This window comes from Streptopelia decaocto (genome assembly GCF_964273445.1).
Source record: "Streptopelia decaocto genome assembly, chromosome: Z".
Taxonomy (NCBI): Eukaryota; Metazoa; Chordata; class Aves; order Columbiformes; family Columbidae; genus Streptopelia; species Streptopelia decaocto.
In genome coordinates, this window is record NC_138657.1 from 72,048,291 (window position 1) to 72,067,714 (window position 19,424).

A 19,424-nucleotide genomic window follows, 5' to 3' on the forward strand; every position below is an offset into this window, starting at 1 on the left:
AAAGCTAAAGTATAAGTGGGTAAGACAGCCAAGTTATTACTTATCAATACCCATATGTTGTCACGCCAAGGTCATACTCGGTATAACAGAGGCAACAAACTATGACATCCAACCCTCAAAGCACCCTGGAAACACACACACAAGTTGCGGCGCCAAGAAAAACTTCAGAACCAGCATTTCTAGAGGATGGTGTGTAAAAAGCACTTTAAAAAGTGACGTTTACAGGAGCGTTGATGCATAGGTGCAGCAGGCAATAAACAAAATCCCTCAGATGCATGCACAGAACAAGCGAGAGCTTTCTGTCCTGGCTACCAGCCTCACCTCTGCTACCAGCCAGGTGTACACTCTCAGGAAGGGATGGGACAAATCCCTTCCCCTGCCCTCATTTAAGAAGTTAGAATGGGATAGTTCTTGCTTTTAGCCAAAATTGCAGAAAACAGTTCTGAAAAAAATCTTTATTCTAAAAAATCACCCCAAGACTAGCTAAGCAATAACTGGTTCTGGTGAGTAACTCGGCTTCCCAAGGCAAAGGTCCCTATGCACATGTACTACAGATGGACTCTGGTGACATTTCAGTTCTATGGGGAACAAAAAGGTGAACAGGAAAGAAAAAAATGCAGAAATGCAGACTATCCTAAGAAAAAATAAAAAATAAAAAAATAGAGGAAGCCATAGTGTAATCCTCTCTCATCTGGGAACTAATGGTGCACCAAAGGTTCAACCAGGTTGTTCCTTCCTTCTCAAACATGAAAGGCTTAAGAAGAAATGCAGTTCCTCAGATACATCTCAGCACTTGCAGGGCTCCTGGACTCCAGGTTCACACACACGTGTGGTGCTTTGCACAGACACGGCCAAAGCCTGAATTCAAGCAGCATTTCTGTTTCCTAGCAGAGGTTCAAAGGTAGGTCTTTCCCTTCCAGCTTCTACAAAAGTAGTTAGGGGGTTAAAAAAAAAAAAAAGCAATGGGTGTTTTGCATTGGTCATTAAATGAAGCAGCTCCGATCAAGTATGTGCACTGAATAAATTCAATGACATTTTTAACTGAGTTGATTTAGAAAGAACCATATTTTAAATTGTTATAATGCTGAATACATGCAGTTTCCACAGAGTGTAAAAGGGTTATTCTCCTCCTGTCTACAGAAATAACAAATAGAAACTTTTTCCTTATCTACAGAAGTGAGAAAAACTGAAGTCCATAGAGCCGAGCACCAGCAGACTACAGTCTGAGACAGCACAAATCCTGCCTCTCTGGTCCACAGCAGCAAGTGTGACAAGCCACCCCTCGGACAAAGCACCTGAGCCAGCCGTGCTGGCAAGATGAGGATGTACCCAGATACCTCAGAAGCCACCAGGACCCACCACATGGCATTTACTTGACCCTGACCACAGGGCTATCATCTCAGGCTTGTTTTTTATGACAATGAAAATCCACTGATTGCCTGAAGATCAGCTTTGACAGAGGTCTGAGTCTTCTCCAGGGGAAAAGGAGAGGAGAAAGAGGAATACGCAACCAAGCTGGTACATAAAACAGAAGTAAAACACACGCAGCAAAGAGAGATGAGAAAGGGAGACAAGCAGAAGAAAGGGTTTGAAAACATGAGGCAAGGAGAGCAGGAGCATCAGAGAGGGACATGGAGAGAGGGCTCAGGAAAAAGAGCAAGAAGTTGACAGAACTCTGCACTGACATTTAATACGCTGCAATAAATAGATCGTGTTAAAGAGAGACTATTTCCTATTAATGTTTACGTCAAACAATAGCTTATGTCTGTCTCATTCCTGGAAATCTCAAGCCACTAACACATGGGATAGCAAACCCCAGCAACTCTTTCCATCACACGGTTCCTATCTCATGTGAACAGCAAGAGGCAAAAGAAGCCAACATTCAGGCATTTGCAGCCTGGATTACTGTTAAAGAAGCAGAAAAACTCTGCAGTGGCACAACATTATTGCATTCAGACTACCCACTGGTTAATCTCATTTCATTGTTCACAAATGAATGCACAGGTAACATCCCAAAGCAACTGGAAAAGAAGCATCGGAAGATACTATAAATTTCCAAAACCAGTATACAGATCAGAACAACTGCAGAGGAAATGAGACTTACCTGTCCTGCACCTTTCCAAAGACAAACTTCCCAGACAGGCAGGCTCTGCACAAACCACTGTAATTTGCACACAGGCAATGAGCCGCTCCTCAAGAGAAAACAGAAAGCCTGATCCCTGAAACCTGCTCAGACTGTTCCTAGCCCTTTTTTCCTTGACAGAAAATGGTCCCATGGCTGCCACAACACGACTCTCATACTGCAACAAGGAGAAAACCAAATGCTAAAAACAAGTCTTGCATATACAAGGTCTGTCTTTGGAGTAGAAACATCACCACCTCCCATAGAGTCCTCAAACTGAGGCAGCTACTGACCTGTCTGCCTTGCTGGTACCAAGCTCCTTAGGAACAGCAGGACAACTCCACTAACTTTCAAAAGCAGAATGGTGACTATTATTTCCACACCTAAGACAAACAGCAGGGCAGGGAGGAGAGAATAGCAGCTGCCTTTAGACACCAGCTCCTTACCCTCCAAGTTTTCTCACGCTAACAATTTGGGTCTTGGCTAACGAGGGCTACAACTAGAGACTGACTGGGAAGACAACACTGCAGGAACGAACAGAAAGAGATGCAACAACAGAGAGTAAGGGATTTTCAGCCAGAATCTCAAAACTCCGCTTTTGTTTGTTTTCACTAACACCCACTTCACTTCAGCATCTAACATTTTGGATAAAAGATGTATTTATTAAAGATTCAACACATATGCTGTTTCATTTAAGATTCAGGAGCTAACAGTATATATCTCAGTCCTTCAGCATAATCGCAGAAGACCTGGGCTGACAGTCTTGATATCCTGAAGGTTAATGAAAACAGAATTTCTTTTTAGCCTTTTCAAGTTGTTTTTCTGCTTCATGAAAATACCATGCATAACCTCAACTTGTTAAGAAAAGTTCCCTTCCAAATCACCTTTGGGAACAAAGTGAAGCCTGTACGAACTTGAAAACACCAAAAGCCCAGGCAGATAGAAAATGGAAAGTGTAATTCTGAAAAAGACAACAACAACATCATACATTAACACTGTAATGGATGATACAGGCAAGTCAGACTAGTTACTCCATGTGCTTTTTAAATACCAACAGTGTGTGTCTCGGTTATCACATTATTTTGTATTCATAAGTTTCAGTACTGAAAAAACGAGGTTTCATATAAACCTCCAATTAAGGACTAAGCGATGCCAGCAGCCTGGTGCCTTGGAAGCTACAACATTCTTGTCGTTAACACATTTTATAAAGCACATCTAAGTTCCCACAGTTAGCTGAACACAACATATGCTTGTTCTGTGTCTCAATTATGCAACTATTCAAGGAGGAACTCCTCCTCCCCACTTCACACTGTCAAGCCTGGATCAGCAGGGACACTGTAGAAAAGCAGAATATTCCAAGTCTAATTTGATTGCCTGCGTGCCATTTTGTTTCATTTCTGTTTACAAGTCTTTGAGAATAGCTGGGACCTATCCCCATCAGAACGCTATTGTTTACTGCTGTCCACTGCTGACAGTCATGCTGATAAATTATTTAATACTCCCGCTATATCTCATGCTAAGCAAAGACAGAGAGCATCTAAACAAGTTTATAAAAAAGTAAACTGAGCTCAGGAAATTACACTATATTTTGTGCTGATGAGGTACAGTTTATAGAATACAAATAGAGCTGGGAGGCCCTGGTCAGTTCTTTCTTCGAGGTTTAATAAATCTCCTTTTCCCCTGGCTAAGACCCCCACCCACAATGTCCACAGATCTCAGATTCCATTAAAATGTACATTCTTCCAGTACTCGATGTACTTCCCAAAATTAAACGTGGTATTTTAGCGGAATAAGTTTCCGAAATAGAAAACAAGCATTGAATAGCTTTTTAGAACAAAGCCAAGTTTTCGGTAAGCAGGATGACCAAGAGGGTTTCATAGCAAGTACCATTTCCAGCTCAGCTTTGGAACATCGCAGACAAGGGCAAAGACCTGTGCACAAAAGGAGATGAGAAAGCACAGGAAGGAAACAAGCTAAAAGGAGCTGACAGGCAGTAGAATACAACAGAGGGGTACTCTGCTTGCTCCCTGTTCCCTCTTTTTCACCACAATTTACTCCACACTCACTCAGCTTATGATGAAATGTCAGAGTATTTTATTTCACTAAATGAAATGACCCTTCTGGCCACCATTACTATGGCTAAACAACGCCAGACTGACAGCTGGCAATCTAAGCAACACTTGGATCATCATCAAATAATTGAAAGTATCTGCTATGTTGCTACAAGCTTGTGTGCCTCACTAATAACCACAGTAAAAAAGAACTGGGCAGACTGCCACTTGATTTGATCTACAATGGAAAAACTTCAACATCTATCACTGCGCTAATCCCCAGCACAACTGTCCCATCTTACAAACTTCTGGGCTACAAAATCACACAGATTATTTGGCTACGAGATACAAACACAGCAACCAACAAATGTTGTATATACTCCTCATAATATACAATTTAGGACTACACTAGTGGATCACTGCTATATTCCTGAAGAGGAATATAATGTTGTACAGCAGCTGAGATAAAAGATTTGTTGACTTTTCTTCTTCTGATTTTCAATTCTGGACTTTAAATACAAGCCTCGTTGCTCAAGGACACATATTTATGGTCTGTGTATAAAGTTCGGCAATATTTTTTCCAGTTTAAAACATTTAATTTTTAAAAAGGTCATATTCCGTTGTGGTAACAAAATGCAAGTTATTGCTATGACATTAAAGGATAACTAATAAAGTTTCAGAGCCCTTAAGAAATCCCCACCAGAAAAGAAAAAACATACATTCATTAAGCATAGTAAACAAACCATGAAATTTAGAGTCATCAACCAAGCATTTACTTATTTTGATCACTGCTTATAGAGAAACATGTCAGTATTAGCAGTGTTCAGCATCTCAGGAAGAGCTTTATGTTTGGGGCTTATTGAAAAGTCAAAGCTTTATTTCTTTGCCAACACCTTTCAGAATACAGCACATACTCTAGGAAAACAACAACTAACAAACCACACATCTGCTCTCCTCTCAAGTTCAGCAGTAAGCCAGATTTTGTTAATGTAAAATCTTCTAATAGAGCTAGTATTTTTAACTTCTAAAATAAGCTAGTACTTCTAACTTCTAAAAGTACTTTTTCTTAGACGTATCTGGTACTAAAGTAGCAGTTTTATTCCAAAAATGCAGGCAGACATAGAGCAAGACCTTGAATCTGTGTTCCTTTGAGCAGACCTGCTGCGCCCTCAGCCAGCCCAGCCAGTGAGTACTGCAGAGCCACAAAAAAACACATCTCCCAGATGGGATTTATCCTAAACAAAGAGGAACAGGGGCTACCAGTCACCCATAAACAGAGAGCCCAAGGAACTTGCTTTCTCAGCCCGTCAGCAAACTACCACAAAACAGCTCACACAATGGTTTCACTTGTACAGACAGGAGTAGTTTTTCCTCTGCCTAGCTTAATTAAAAAAAAAAAAAAAAAAAAACAGTCATTAATGTGTCCTGTTTTCAATTACGCTTACACTGAACATTCTTTGAGCACTGTTGTAGGGCTTGCTGTTCGCACTGTGGCCAGTAGTTTTATTAGAGCACAGCTTTTCAGTGACTGCCACAGGATCTTTAGTGTCACCTGCCCTTGAGAAGCATAAAATAACCACTGACCTCCTCCTTACTCTTCCCAAAGCGGCCTGGTCTAGAGATGTCATAGGTAGCTGCTGACCTCTGTTGTTTCTAAGTGCAGAAGCAGGCTGGTCACCAGAAACAATACAAAACAACCACAAGCAAAACAAACAAAAAACCCACCAGCAAGAACCTAGATGTACAAAGAATCTAGATATAGAGCAATACATCTCCACAACAAGGAGGGCGGTATCACCTCCCAGCAATCGCAGGTGACTGTGCTGCTGGCCACTGCACTGTTACAGATCATACATCTCTAGGACCTAGTAAGATGGTCAAGTTGTGACCTGCTAGGAGTGTTTTGATGCTGCCTGGCTTTGAGAGTCTGGCATAGTAGATAATTTTTTTTTTTTTTTTTACATATTGCTACTAAAAGGAGAGAGAGAAAAAAAAAAAAAAGTCTTAAAATGATGCCATTCCAGTGCATTTGCTCCCATAGTTCACCCAGTTGAACACCAGAGCAAGGCAGCCAACAACTTTGACTAGAATAAACCACAGAATTCAACAATGGCAAAAGGTGGCATGCCCAAATGAGTGCACATATAACTCTGGATGGTTATGACTTCATTCCATTAAAACAGAATCATAGAATAATTTTAGTTTGAAGAGAGCCTCAGGACCATCGAGTCCAGCAATAACCTAAGCTAACTCTGGCACTAAACCACGTCCCTAAGAACCTCGTCTAAGCGCCTTTCAAGCACCTCCAGGGATGGCGACTGCACCCTTCCCTGGGCAGCCTGTTCCAGTACCTGTCAACCCTTTCTGTGAAGAATTTTTTCCTAATATCCAATCTAAACCTCCCCTGGCACAACTTGAGGCCATTTCCTCTTGTCCTATCACTTGCTGCTCAGGAGAAGAGACCAACCTCCTCCATGCTACAACCTCCCTTCAGGTAGTTGCAGACAGTGATAAGATCTCCCCTCAGCCTCCTTTTCTCCAGGATGAACAGCCCCAGTTCCCTCAGCTGCTCCTCATCACACTTGTGCTGCAGACCCCTCACCAGCTTCCTCGCCCTGCTCCATGCTCTTCTAGTATTTCAATATCCTTCTTATGATGAGGGGCCCCACACTAACACAGGATTCAAGGTGAGGCCTCTCCAGTGCCCAGTACAGGGGCTGCAATGCAAATCCTGCCAACCAAGCTCTGTAAACAAGAGCTTTACCCAGCTGCCTTGGACCCACAGCCTGCCTAGATCTGTGCCCTTGGTGCCACCGCTTCTGCTGGAACCGCAACAGCAGTGCTGTGCAATCCTGGCAGCAGGGTTTAACAGCCCCAACCCAATGGCACATTAATGGCAGCATAAAGACGCTGTTATAATATCCACAGTGCAGCGCCCTAAACGCAAAACCAGCGTGGATGTCACCAGGGGCTTGCTGGGGAGTAGGGGCTTCAGCAGACCAAAGCTCCTGATGGGTGCCATGGAAAGCACTGCAATCTCAGCATCAGAGTCAGTCTGCGCAGAGGAACCTACAAGCCTCGCTGATGCATCAGTGGAATTTGAGCTCCTGGAAAAGAGAACTAATGGGCATCAGGAATGAAACCTCTCAAAGTCAGCCTCTGGTACTTTTGAAACAGTAGTGAATGTGTAGATTCTAACAGAACTTTGCCTTACACATTTTGCAGAAATAAGTTTCTTCAAATATTAGTGGGAAAGAAGGGTCAATACAAAAAATTAGTCCAGCATCAAATGACACACATTCCTATTTATATAATATGTATAACACACTTTGTCAGCTTTTAAGGTGTTAAAAGGCTACATAACTACAAAACAACTGCAGCATTTTTTTTCCTGCATGCGTGTGGACACATATACACACTCCAGGCAGCATTCTGGGTTCCTTCTTACTCTCCTGGAGGAGATGTTGTCTTGCTCCTTTCTCTCCGATCTGCTGGCAGACCAAGCACAGGCTTGGTTCTTTCTGCTGGTATAATAGTGTATCAGAAAAGACACTTCTTTTGTTGCATCAACTCACAATCCAGAGCCAAGCAACAAATTTAACTACTTCTGGAGGAAAAAACAAACAAACAAAACAAACCACAAACACCAGAACAGTCCTGGTAGACACGGATTTTACACAGCAAAAGACACGCAAGACAGAACTACAGTTCACCGTGGTCTATCAGGGTCTTACTGTGAAAAGATTAACACCATAGACTCAAGAAAGTGGAAGAAAACATACATGCAGAGAAGGAAGAATAAAGCATTCTCAGAAAGATCATCAGTCAAATATATGAGGACAGAGACAGCTGGTTGTTTCAGTGGCACGTAATTTATCTTTTCTGAGAATCATACTGAACAAACCTGCTGTCTTCCAGACTTGTGAGGCCCCCAGCAAAAGGTGCAGGGCAGTATTCACAGTAGCTGGCAAATCTTCTCCACAAAGATACAGAATACCATTTTCAACCCAGTTTGCATGGTGTCTGCTTCAAGCCAGAGCTTCATTTAAAACACTGACAGAGTGACTCTTTTATGGATTATAATGGACTTTTATGTTGCCAGAAAGGATCTTGAGTGTACAAGGAAAATAAATCTATAGCTACCACAATAAATAACTTAGAGCTTATTGACTCAATGAATGCCAAAGTAATCAAATAACAGTTTTTCATTCTGCTTTATTTAATGTGAATCTCTAGACAATAAAGTTTGTTTTCTTTTTAATTTACATCTAATTGCACATTGCAGGTAAAAGCTAATATGAGAATGCTGCAGTTATCCAACAATGAGGTATCAGGAAATTAAGAATTATGATTACATTTAATAGAAATGCAAACAAAACTGGATCCATGGACACTATAATGCTCTGCTTATCATTTGGGATGAGTGAAAGTGAGATCAACTGGAAGTACATGATCTTTATAGGGCATAAGAAATATATAGGGAAGCATGGAAATCAGGAGGTAAAAATGAAATTACTCAGTACATTGAAAAAAGAGGCAAGAAGTGTCAAAATCAGTAGAGCTTATAAGAGGCTGAATGGATAACAACAGACCCACCTGCTTCATTTAAGAATAGGTAAGAAGCCCAAATCCCTCATTACCTCAGAAACGATGGGTCAGATTCTTCCTAAGAACAAAGCAGCATTTGAGACTGTGAAACTGGGCCTGAAAGCTTCATAGTCTCTGGAAAAATTAGAGCACCCAGTCTGGGCTGAGATTTCGCACGGCATCATGCCCATGCACGGTCAGAAATGAAAACCCACCCTCGCAGATCAGCTGGTGGCTTTCAGACACGGCCCAGAGTTCTTCCCTCACACCCTGCTCCATCCTTCCCCCCGTCCCAACTCAGGGGAGATCACAGAACCACCTGCACCCACGCAGGAGATGGGGAATTAACCACAAATAAAGGTCGCTTGAGAAAGGGATCAGACATGTATGGATAACACAGGAGCAGAATAGGGAAGAAAAATAACCTAATTTTAACACATGGAGACTTGTATTTCCCCATTTAGTGAACCTGACCCTGCTGGCTGGAGTAGGGTTTTCTCTAGTTAGGTCAAAGAAGCCAGAAGATTCTCCTGAGAGCTGCAAGAGGGCTAAACAGGACATCAGCGGCATGTATAGTTATACTGTTATTTCTTAAAATGCAAGCTACATGGAGTGTTTTGTTGTACTTCTACTGCAGAGTGCATCAGGTTTTAAGATAACTTCGTATTTTTTTAAGACTTAGTAAGATATACTCATGGGTCGAAAACTACTCAAACTCAGGAGGTGTTTTTGCTCCTTCCAGACACCTCGTCTGCTGTCCAGCTGATTGTGTCCTGCTCCAGCAGCAATCACATCTCATCTAGCACATCGTGATGGAAAATGGGGTGAGTCTAACCAATGTTCTTGAGGGTATTTTTATTATATCTAAAAAGATATCTATCAATTATTTACCCACGTGTTGAGTAAGAACACTTGTTTTGGATCAGACCCCACCCTGCTCCTATGTAAAAGTGGGTTGAGCTCCTGCGTCATATGCAAAGGTTACGTCAGCTGTCAGAGACTCAATCGATGAACCTTCTGGGTTGAATTCTCAGGTTCCAAAGGACTACGATACATTCAGGCAAGCTTACAATTCTTATGCACAGATTGACGCAAGCAGAGTTCATTATTCAAAAGTGCTTCTACATTAAATGTCTATTTTATATTTGTCCATGTAATAGATGTTGGTCACTTGCAGGCAAAAGTACATGCAGTGCCACAAGCTTTATTGAATCACCAGAAAATTCTTAAATACATTAGCCACATACTGCTATGAAATATTTAACATCCATCCTAACGACCGCTTTAACACCATGAATGATTAAATTAATTCTTATGCGATATTAATTGTTCGAGCCGGGGCCTTCAATTAATTACTGTAAAAGGTCAGTTTCTAGCAAGATGCAGGCTGTTAACAGGCAACACAAAAAGGGCAGCTGCAGTTCTGCTCTTTACTGTGTCTATTTTCATGAGCTGAGCTGGTCCTGCGGGGAAGAAAGCGGCTACAAGAGCCTGGAGGATGCGAAAGCACCGCGCTGCAGCAACAGGTGCTGCTGCTTTCCCTACACAGCCGCTTTGCTCCTAGTTTACCCACAGCCCAACACGCAGCAGAGTCAATCAAACCAGCCGCTCCTGAACTGAAGCAAAATCCAGGGCACACAGCCATGAAAGTCATTTCAGAAAACAACACATTAATTTCTTCAACACTTCGTATCAGACTGTTTCAATTCAATCTCTTGATGCTACAGGTTCTGCATACTGTGCTAGTACGACTTAGTCAAATATTAGTTTCTCCAACAACACTTCTTACCCATAGACTTTACAAATCATTTGTAGCCTGTTCATTAATTTAAAAAAAAAAAAAAAAATTAAAAAGCTTTATTCTTTATATACGTGCTTTTTAAAGAAAGGATGACACATTTGGTGTTGCCTAGAGTACCACTGCCAGAATATTTTCATATAGCTTTGTATGTATTCTAGCTATGCAACACCTTCAGATTTCCAAGCCAATCGGTTAATCTCCATGTTTTGTCGCAGATGGTTTTAAGAAAACATAATAACATTATACAGATAAATCAAGTCTTCTCAAAAAGGTAAACAGTAATTAACATTTCCTAATATTAACAGTTATGTACAGATTCTGTAATCAGCCTAATGGATAAACAGCCTGCAAAGTGTAATATGCACCTTATAGGATCTGAATTACAGGATAAAAGATCTGTTTAAATTACGAGATTTGAATTTCATTAATGTTGCCAAAAGTAGGTAAGACATTCATAAGAGACATAAGTGAGCTTTCATCTATTGTATGTCAAAAGCAGTGTTTCAGAAATCTAATTTTGCAGACCATCAGATACGGTATGTCCTATGTTATTTTTCCATCCATATTTTCAGAAGCATAAAAAATGCAAGATAAGCAGAAATGAGTAAAAATCTTTTTCATCCATCAAGACAGCATTTAAAAGTAATATCAAATAAATTAGGCACCAAGTACAAACCTCTGGTGCATTTTAAAAGGCTACCAGCAGCACGTCTGCATCTATTCTCCTCCTCTAAAAATGTCATCAAGAAATCAAAAATAATATTCAACACATGATGTTTAAAGAGTACATAGCCTGACTTAGTTATATGACAAAAATCAGCATTGCCTTACTTGTGTTGATATTACAAGGGTCTGACAATCCAGGTGACTTGGAACACATTCTGTGTTCCTATCATACATGACGACACAAACAGATTAAAGACTCAATGCCTGATTTCACTTTCTAGCATCTGAAGAGGCACGGCTTTTCCTAACTGATGAAGGTTATCGGCTTCACAGAGATTTAAGTACTTCTAACAAGAAAAAAATTGTTCAGAGGTATCACTGATAACAAACCAGAGAAGGAAATAAAGTACAACTGAAAGAGTAAAAAAAGTTGAGAAGAAATAAAGTCTAACTTACAACACTGGGAGGCAGCACTGGGCAATGGCTTCTTCTGGACTTCCTCCTGAAAGGAATACTAAAGGAGGATAAAAAAAAAGGAACACAGAATGATAAGAAAGCAAATAGTAACTTTATGAAACATCATTCAGAGTACCGCATGCCACACGTAAGAGAAAACATCCCTGGTAGCATCAAAGCATTAAATATTCTCCCTAATATCCATATTCAATCACAGTCCTGTAACTCTGCTCTTTTCTTGTGCCAAAACCAGGCGTTAAAGAGTGCACATCTGGTCAAGGTGAAGTCGGCTTTTACAACAAGCACAGGCCCTGTTGTCAGTTCTGAGACCTCAAATTAGACATCTAAAAGATCTGACTCTCCACACCACAGTGTCACTGTGATGGGAAGCTCAGAACTGAGAATAAGCCCGTTTATGGGTAGACACTCAAGCACGGCTTCAACAGCTCAAAGCTCCTGTGGGCTCATAGCAACGCTGCAGTAGGAGATGGAAGCAGTTAGATAATTAATGTGCCCAGCAGGGTACTAACACAATGTTTGCCCAGCCAGCACTTACAAACTCTTCTGTGATCCACTGTACATCCAAAAATGAAGTACTTTTCATCTCATTTAATACTAAATTAGAGAACATGGAGATATTTCAATTATCCAGCTTTGACTTTCTACAAAGCTATTTGTTACAGCATCAAAGCGTTCCCTAGGGGAATGCCAGTGGTTTTATTTTGTTATTCTCTTCTGTATTGTATTACATAGAGATACGAGAAAATTAGGACAATTGAGCAAAATAACGAGAACAGTCTTTGCTAGGAAAAAAGTTTCAGCAACAAAGGAAGTGGCAACCTCAGCAACCTGGCGCTGCAACCTGTGCGAAAAAGGGCCACCAGACAGCCTCTCCTTGGATTTGGTGAGGATTAACAACCAGTTCATTACTGGGAAGGTGACAACCTGCTGATTTCTGTTGTGGCTGTCTTCCGATCAGTGCTATTTAAAATGCACAAGTGATCCTGAAAGGCGGTCAGTCTTCTCATCAGCAAAGTGCCAACTCACTGAACTAATCAGGACTGTGAGAACAAAAACTGCTGGATCTTACAGGACTGATTTGTTGATAAAGTGGTAAAAGGAGCTCTGTTGATGAGCAACTTCAGCAGCACAGGACAGCAATAGGTTTGGAATTATTACACTCAGAGATGCAAAGATGGCTGCAGTTTTCTTTTTATGGCATCAGCCCAACAGCTATCAGCAGCCCCCAAAAGAAAACTGAATATTAAGCATTTGCAGGAATAGAGGCTGGAAAGCATTTTTATTACACCATATAAACTCCAAGTGAACGTGCTTCTTGAATAGTGCTGTGCAACTTCAGTCTGTTCATCCATTGTCTCAAATGGAGATAAATGAACTTAATGCACACAAAAGAAGATAAAGGCACAAAGCTGTCCTGACAAAACATTGCTATGCAGACTAAGAGTTTGCAGCCTGAAAGCCATGCAAGAAGGTGGGGTCTGTAAAGCTGGGTGTCACAGAGTGGATTAATGAGGATCAGTCATTCAATTTATCCAAATAAACGTGCCTCCAGCTGGTTTCAAAACACAGTTTTGCTCACAGCAAACAGAATGTTTTTGCAGGCAACACACAATCAAGGTGCCAAACTCCTTTGCTACAACATAACTGACCTGTGTGCATTCAAAATGCACCTGATATCCACACAGGAAAAATCCATCAAGTGCTGTTAAACACAAAGATACTGCCTCTGGCTCTGGAAGTTCCTGAGCTACAAGTCACTGCAAATTAGAGGAATATGCAAGGAAAATATCCCCCCCACTCTAGGTCACTGTCAGACATGGGACAAGATGAACCTTAGGTCAGGCCCCGCACAGGTGTTCTTATTTTCTCACTGGTGACTGGGAACATCCATAATAAATTTGGGATCGTTAGGTTACAAGTACAAAGACATTATTTTGTTACTAGTATTTGATCAAAGCATGCAATTAGCACACAGATGGATGGCACTGCAGAGAAAGGGGAGTCTCACAAAGCTCAGGATACTTTTCAGCAAGTACCGGTTCAGTGAAGCACTAGAGGGCACCTAAGCTTCACTGAAGGACCTGGCACACAAGCAGGGAGGCACCACAGCCCAGACCACAGATTGAGCTCGTCATCAATTCCAAGAGGTTCTCAAACCTCTAGGAAGGCAGGAGAGGTTGCCTTCAAGCAGTTATGTTTCCATACACACTCCAATACCGGTCTGTCCTCACACAAAAAGAAAACCCACCTTATTTTTCTCCATCTGCACAGTAAACCGAATGACTCACAGAAAGAGCAGAAAAGAATATATGAAGGATTCCAGAACAAAAACCCCCTAAAGTCACTGACAGAACATTTTGCAAGTTATCTTGCTACAAAAAGAGATCTACTAAGAGTTTAAGCAAGCACCATCTTCCTACTCAATGATGTTGGCATCAACACATGAGGTTTGGGGTTTGTTTAGGTTTTTTTAATGCTAAACTTCTAGCACAGGCATTAATACGTCACGCCTTATTTTGCAAACAGTCTGAACTGTAAAGAAAAGTTTTAATCATGTTACAGTGTCTCTTTAAAAAAAAAAAAAAAATTATCTTGTAGTTAATAGCTGTTTAGCCAAGTACACAGTAGAAAAAACAGGAAACCAAAGCCATAGCAGGCAGGTACAAAATGCATATAAACTGAGCCAATAACAACTGGATTAGGACAAAAGCTCCAACAGTCCTTGGTTCCATGAAAGATTCAGTCTCTTGCTATGTCATCTTCCCAGAAGCACCTAACTGCAAAAATGTCCTTTTTGACTTGATTTCACAAATGAAGAGAACCTACCGCAGCTTGTCAAAAACAGCTTCACTCTCTTGTGAGGTAATGCATGATATTACCTTTCCTTTGAGTGTATGCACTTCAACAAAACAGTTCTTGCTACTTGAGCACTTCCAGCATGCGGAAAAATTCTTCTCTCCTTTACACTATCAGTAGACTTGAGAAAACAGTTCTGTAAACAGTTCACGAAGACTTGTACATGATAAACATTCAGTAGTTACCTTAATCACAGGGATCCAATACAAAAAATAAAAGCAAGTTATACAGCATTCAGGACTACATTAATCTTTCTGTTTACATATTTACCTCATCATCTCCCAGTGAATTTATTTGTTCTAATTTTCTGGTCCAGTATCTCGCCTCTTCTTCAGGGATATCTATAAAAGAAGAATATGTCACACCATTAACCACACGAATTTGCATTTATCACCAGTAGCATTTAAACAGATCACACCATCCAAAAAAAAAAAAAAAACCACACGCACAAAAAAATTAATTTTGAAGTAATATATGAAGTCATACAACTGTCTTATGTTAGCAGTCAGAAAATAAACACTCTTAATAGTAAAATCGTTCAAGGGCTTACATTGCTTTGTTATTGAAAGCTGATTAACCAAATGCACACTGCATAAAGGTAGGAAAGAGTAAGACAGACTGGTTCAGATTTAATTCAAGTATTAGTTTTATGAAGAGCCACTTCACAGTGATAGTAATACACTTGCTATATGCTTGATAACACATAGCAAGATCAAGAGCCTCTTCTGGAGGCTTTCATAACCTCAAAAGAACAAGACATCTTTTGAATAGCACATCTTTCTTACGTACTTGGTGTGACACAAATTAAATACCAAAAAATAATAATAGTGTCTTGTTTTCCTTTGCAGGCAATGGGCCAGATCTTTTGAGGTAATGAACAGTGTTACAGGCAGTCATATTCACGTGAAAACATGCTCCTATTTATACACCACAATGCAACTTCATTGTGAAATGAATCACAATAACCCTTTTACCTTCTAGAAGATTTACTGACAGCAAGTAGCAAGCATTATCACCTTTATTTTGGTGACTATTTTCTGTTCCACACTTTGAAATAATATAACGTCCTAATGGTTTGAAGGGAACACAGACTTCTGCCACTCAAAATTTCATCTGTCAAAGTACACCCTTAGAGGTGCAGCTGAACTGCTGTGGAAAGCTCAACACAAGACAAGTTAGGTACAAACAGTGCTTAAGGAATGCAGCAAGAGATGCACAGCACCAAGGGAAATAACCTACTGGAAGAAAAAATATTAGGCTCCCAGTCCAGAAGAAATAGCTAATTTATTTAGGGATGGGGAGATGTAAAAATATTGGAAAGAAAAGTTTGAGGTTGGGTTTGGTGGTTTCTGTTTGGTCTTTTTTGCCTCCAAGAAAGAACAATGACTTCTGAAATTTGGCTATTCGTGGCCTGAAACAGCAGCGAAGCAGAAGCTCCAGAGCTCATACAGGCAGGAAGCAGAGGGACTGCTTCAGCAAGACTCACCATCCCCAATGCTGACTAATGGGGATGAGTATAATACTAGTTCAGCTCGTTTTCCCATCTCTTGTTACGCTTTACATGCTGAGGTGCCTCCTTAGGAGCCAAGATGTTTACACCTAACAAGTTTGTTTTCCTGCAATGAACTGCACCCTGTGAACGTGGATGTAATTATATGCTAAGCAAGAATGGGACAAGTAGGCTGGGATGGTCTCCTGACAAAAAGGTGGCTCTAAAAATTACAGCCACTTTCACTTCTGAGACCATCATCTTATGAAGCCATTGACCCCAAAACATCAGGAGATAATAGTGGCCAATGTACTAGAACACAAACCACTTTCAATGAGGACAAGGAACACACCAGATCTAGTGGAATTTGAAGTTTCAGAAGTATTTCTGTGGACTACAAATGAAAGTCTACACCTTTCTACGAGAAACAACACTGTATTTTTACACAACTAGTTTCACTCTGACAAGAGGGATAAAACAGGTCCCACCTGAGAAAGTTTCAGAGAACTGGAAACTTAGTACCTGGCTCTAGAAAACGTGCATTAAATAGAAAAAAGACAACCTATTTCTCCTAGCTTGAAGGGAGTCAGCAAAGTAATTTATTTTAACCATGATATACAGAGCCAGTTTCTCTTTCCGATGTACAATACGTTGCTTTGTTGTTATATACTCTTAGAAAACAAGGTAAGGGAAACGTGAGAGAGTCTTCCACAATCACATTTGTAGAAAAACATACATGCTTTTGATCATCAGGGCTGTGGATCACAGCTGCACAGATTTATTAAATGAGCTCTACACAAATTAGAAATGGCACTCAAAGGAAATCTGGACAGAATTGATATGGAAAGAGGACAACAATTAACTGATGGGCTATCGGCATCCGCCCTGATATGATTTAGGTAGACAAATGCCAACAAGGGCCTGAATCAATCCAAATGTTAAAGCCTATGGAATGTTGTCTTTGAAAGCTATCACTTCTCTAAAAAGATGAAGAAAAACTCATGAACTGATAACTAAAGGTCAGAGTCAAAACAACTCAAGTCTGGAGCCTGAAATCAAGACTAAAGAGATCTGGGAGGGATGAAGCAATGGATTACCGTCAGCACTGCAGGAACTGCAGTTGTCTCGGGATAGGCTGCAACACTTTCCCACAGACCATGGCTTAGCAGTTTGCCCAGAAACCAAGGAGCACCATGTGTCTCTTGGAAACAAGACAGGAACAACAAATCCAAGGTGCCCATTACAAAAACAGAGCTATCAGATTTTTAGTGTAGGATTGCTGCTGTTCTGTTGAAACAGCTTCTTATGCAAGTCAGAGATAAAAATCTGCTGCTGTCTAGATAGTTGCTACTTTAAGGACACCTTCTTGATCTTAAGAGAAACTTGACATTAATTCTAATGGCAGTACAGCTATTGCACAGCAAACCTTAAACAAGAAGCAACTGACCTATGAACTTGAGTCAAGTTACCTGCTTAGAAGAATAAATGCACAGTAAGACAATTCTCAATTTTTTGAGGAAGGAGTTTATAACTATTTTTTAATCTCACCGTCCATTTGTGTCGCACCTCAGTCAGCTGTCACAGGCTGACTGCTTGCAAGGCCACATCCATTGGCCAGCTCCTACACCACTGCTCAGCTTTGATTACAAGTCCAAGTTACTCCACCGCATTAACTTTTACATACAAGAAGCTGAACTAGTTCAAACAGAGGCCATCTGATGCCAGCTCAGGACTCTGCTGACATCTGGGGAGGTTTATATTGGAAATTAAGAAAAAATTCTTCAGAGAAAGGGTTGTCAGGCATTGGAGCAGGCTGCCCAGGGAAGTGGTTGAGTCATCATCCCTGGAGGTATTTTAAAGGCATTTAGATGAGGTTATTAAGGACATGGTTTAGTGCTAGAGTTAGGTTAGGTTATGGTTGGACTAAATGATCCTGAAGGTCTCTTGCAGCTGGAATGATTCTATGATTCTATCCAGCCTGGCAAACACGAGAAGCAAGGCCATATGTCAGTGAAACAAAACTGCTGAATAAGAACAGACAGAAGATGGACAGATCTGTTCACTCACTTTTGGGGCTTCTTAATTTGATACCACCATGGAAGAGGCTGCAAGCTTTATTGTCCCTGCTCCTACTGCCATCTCCAACTGGAAGCTGTAACCCCCATCTTCTCTGGGTGTCAGGGAGCAGTGAGGTCTGATTGCTCCCTGAACAAGGGGAGATCTCAGGGCTGGCATGGCAGGGGACTTGCCAGCCAGGGCCCCATCTTACAGTACCCAAGCCAGGTGAGCAGGGCAGGACTGGAGATCATGGCCAGGTTCAACCAGGAGCCCAGATCAGCAAGCTGGTCCATGGTGACAAGGTATGCCTGAGGTCAAGCCTGGAAGTCAGTCCACATCTGGACCTGGATATATTGGGTTCATAAGGACAGAGGCAGCTGTAGCTGAAGTGGGGAATCAGTGACTCCCACAGCATCACCCTGGAGTGAAGGCTCAGAGCTGAGTGGGAGCCCTGGGCCCATGAGCAGGGGGTGTGGGTGGAGGTCCCAGGTGAGGCTGCACGGTGCTGTTAAGGCTGTGAAGAGCCTCCAGGGCCCTGGCGCCTTGACACACTGCATCACCACAGAAATGGGGACATTGCAATACGGAGTCTTCATCAGACTGAGGAAGGAATCAGGGAATTTACTGCATCTGTACAGACCACTCACAGTTAGGCCCCTCTCAGTACCTAAACATGACAGTATTCCCACTTAAGAGATCTCTACCTTGGCAATAAGCAGTCATGTCAGCCCTAAAGCTTTTTTCCACCTCAGGCTTGGTGGTCCTTGCTCTACTCCTTGCACATCACCTTGTGTCACCTGAGTTTTTCCCAGGCAGCAAGTCCTTGGCTGGGGCATAACCCAGGTATGCACAGGTGAGAACAAGCACTGGAAGTAAAAGAGATACCCTCTCTCTCTCCCCGCTTTCCTACAAGCCTTCATCTGGCTTCCTTTCTTCCCAGCCCCAGTTTCTTCCCTTTCAAGATGTATGAGAATCTTGACAAGTTCCTACCGAAATAATGTTCATGCAGAGCTGAGCACTTCTCTTTCTGTAAAGTTCCCAAGACAATAAAACAACAAAGCACATTTACTCCACCTGATGGCTGGATGTAGATCAGCATGCTCCCAGCCTGGCAGTGGTGAGAACACTAAAAGCGTTTCACTCCAACTAGCTAGTAGAAACATCCTGACACAGACCCAAAGTGCTATGGCTTGTGAGTCAAAAGCATTTTTGAGTATTCTTCCTGTAAGGGACTTGCACATAGCCGCCGCACCTCTGAAAACAGGGGGACAGAGTAAAACTTCTTTTAAACAGCATGATCTTACACTCGAAAAGCAG

General features: G+C 41.4%; 1 protein-coding gene across 7 annotated transcripts in view; it reads right to left on the reverse strand.

The window, feature by feature from the left end:
• The window catches only part of LOC309450982 (protein unc-13 homolog B), a 225,342-nt gene that overhangs the window by 164,937 nt on the left and 40,981 nt on the right, over nucleotides 1–19,424 (reverse strand). For all 7 annotated transcript variants that reach the window (XM_082074279.1, XM_082074280.1, XM_082074278.1 and 4 more), the window contains 2 exons: nucleotides 14,831–14,901; nucleotides 11,684–11,741 (listed from right to left, as the gene is read on the reverse strand). In XM_082074279.1, the coding sequence (XP_081930405.1) occupies nucleotides 11,684–11,741; nucleotides 14,831–14,901 (129 nt within the window). The remainder of the gene's footprint in view (nucleotides 1–11,683; nucleotides 11,742–14,830; nucleotides 14,902–19,424) is intronic.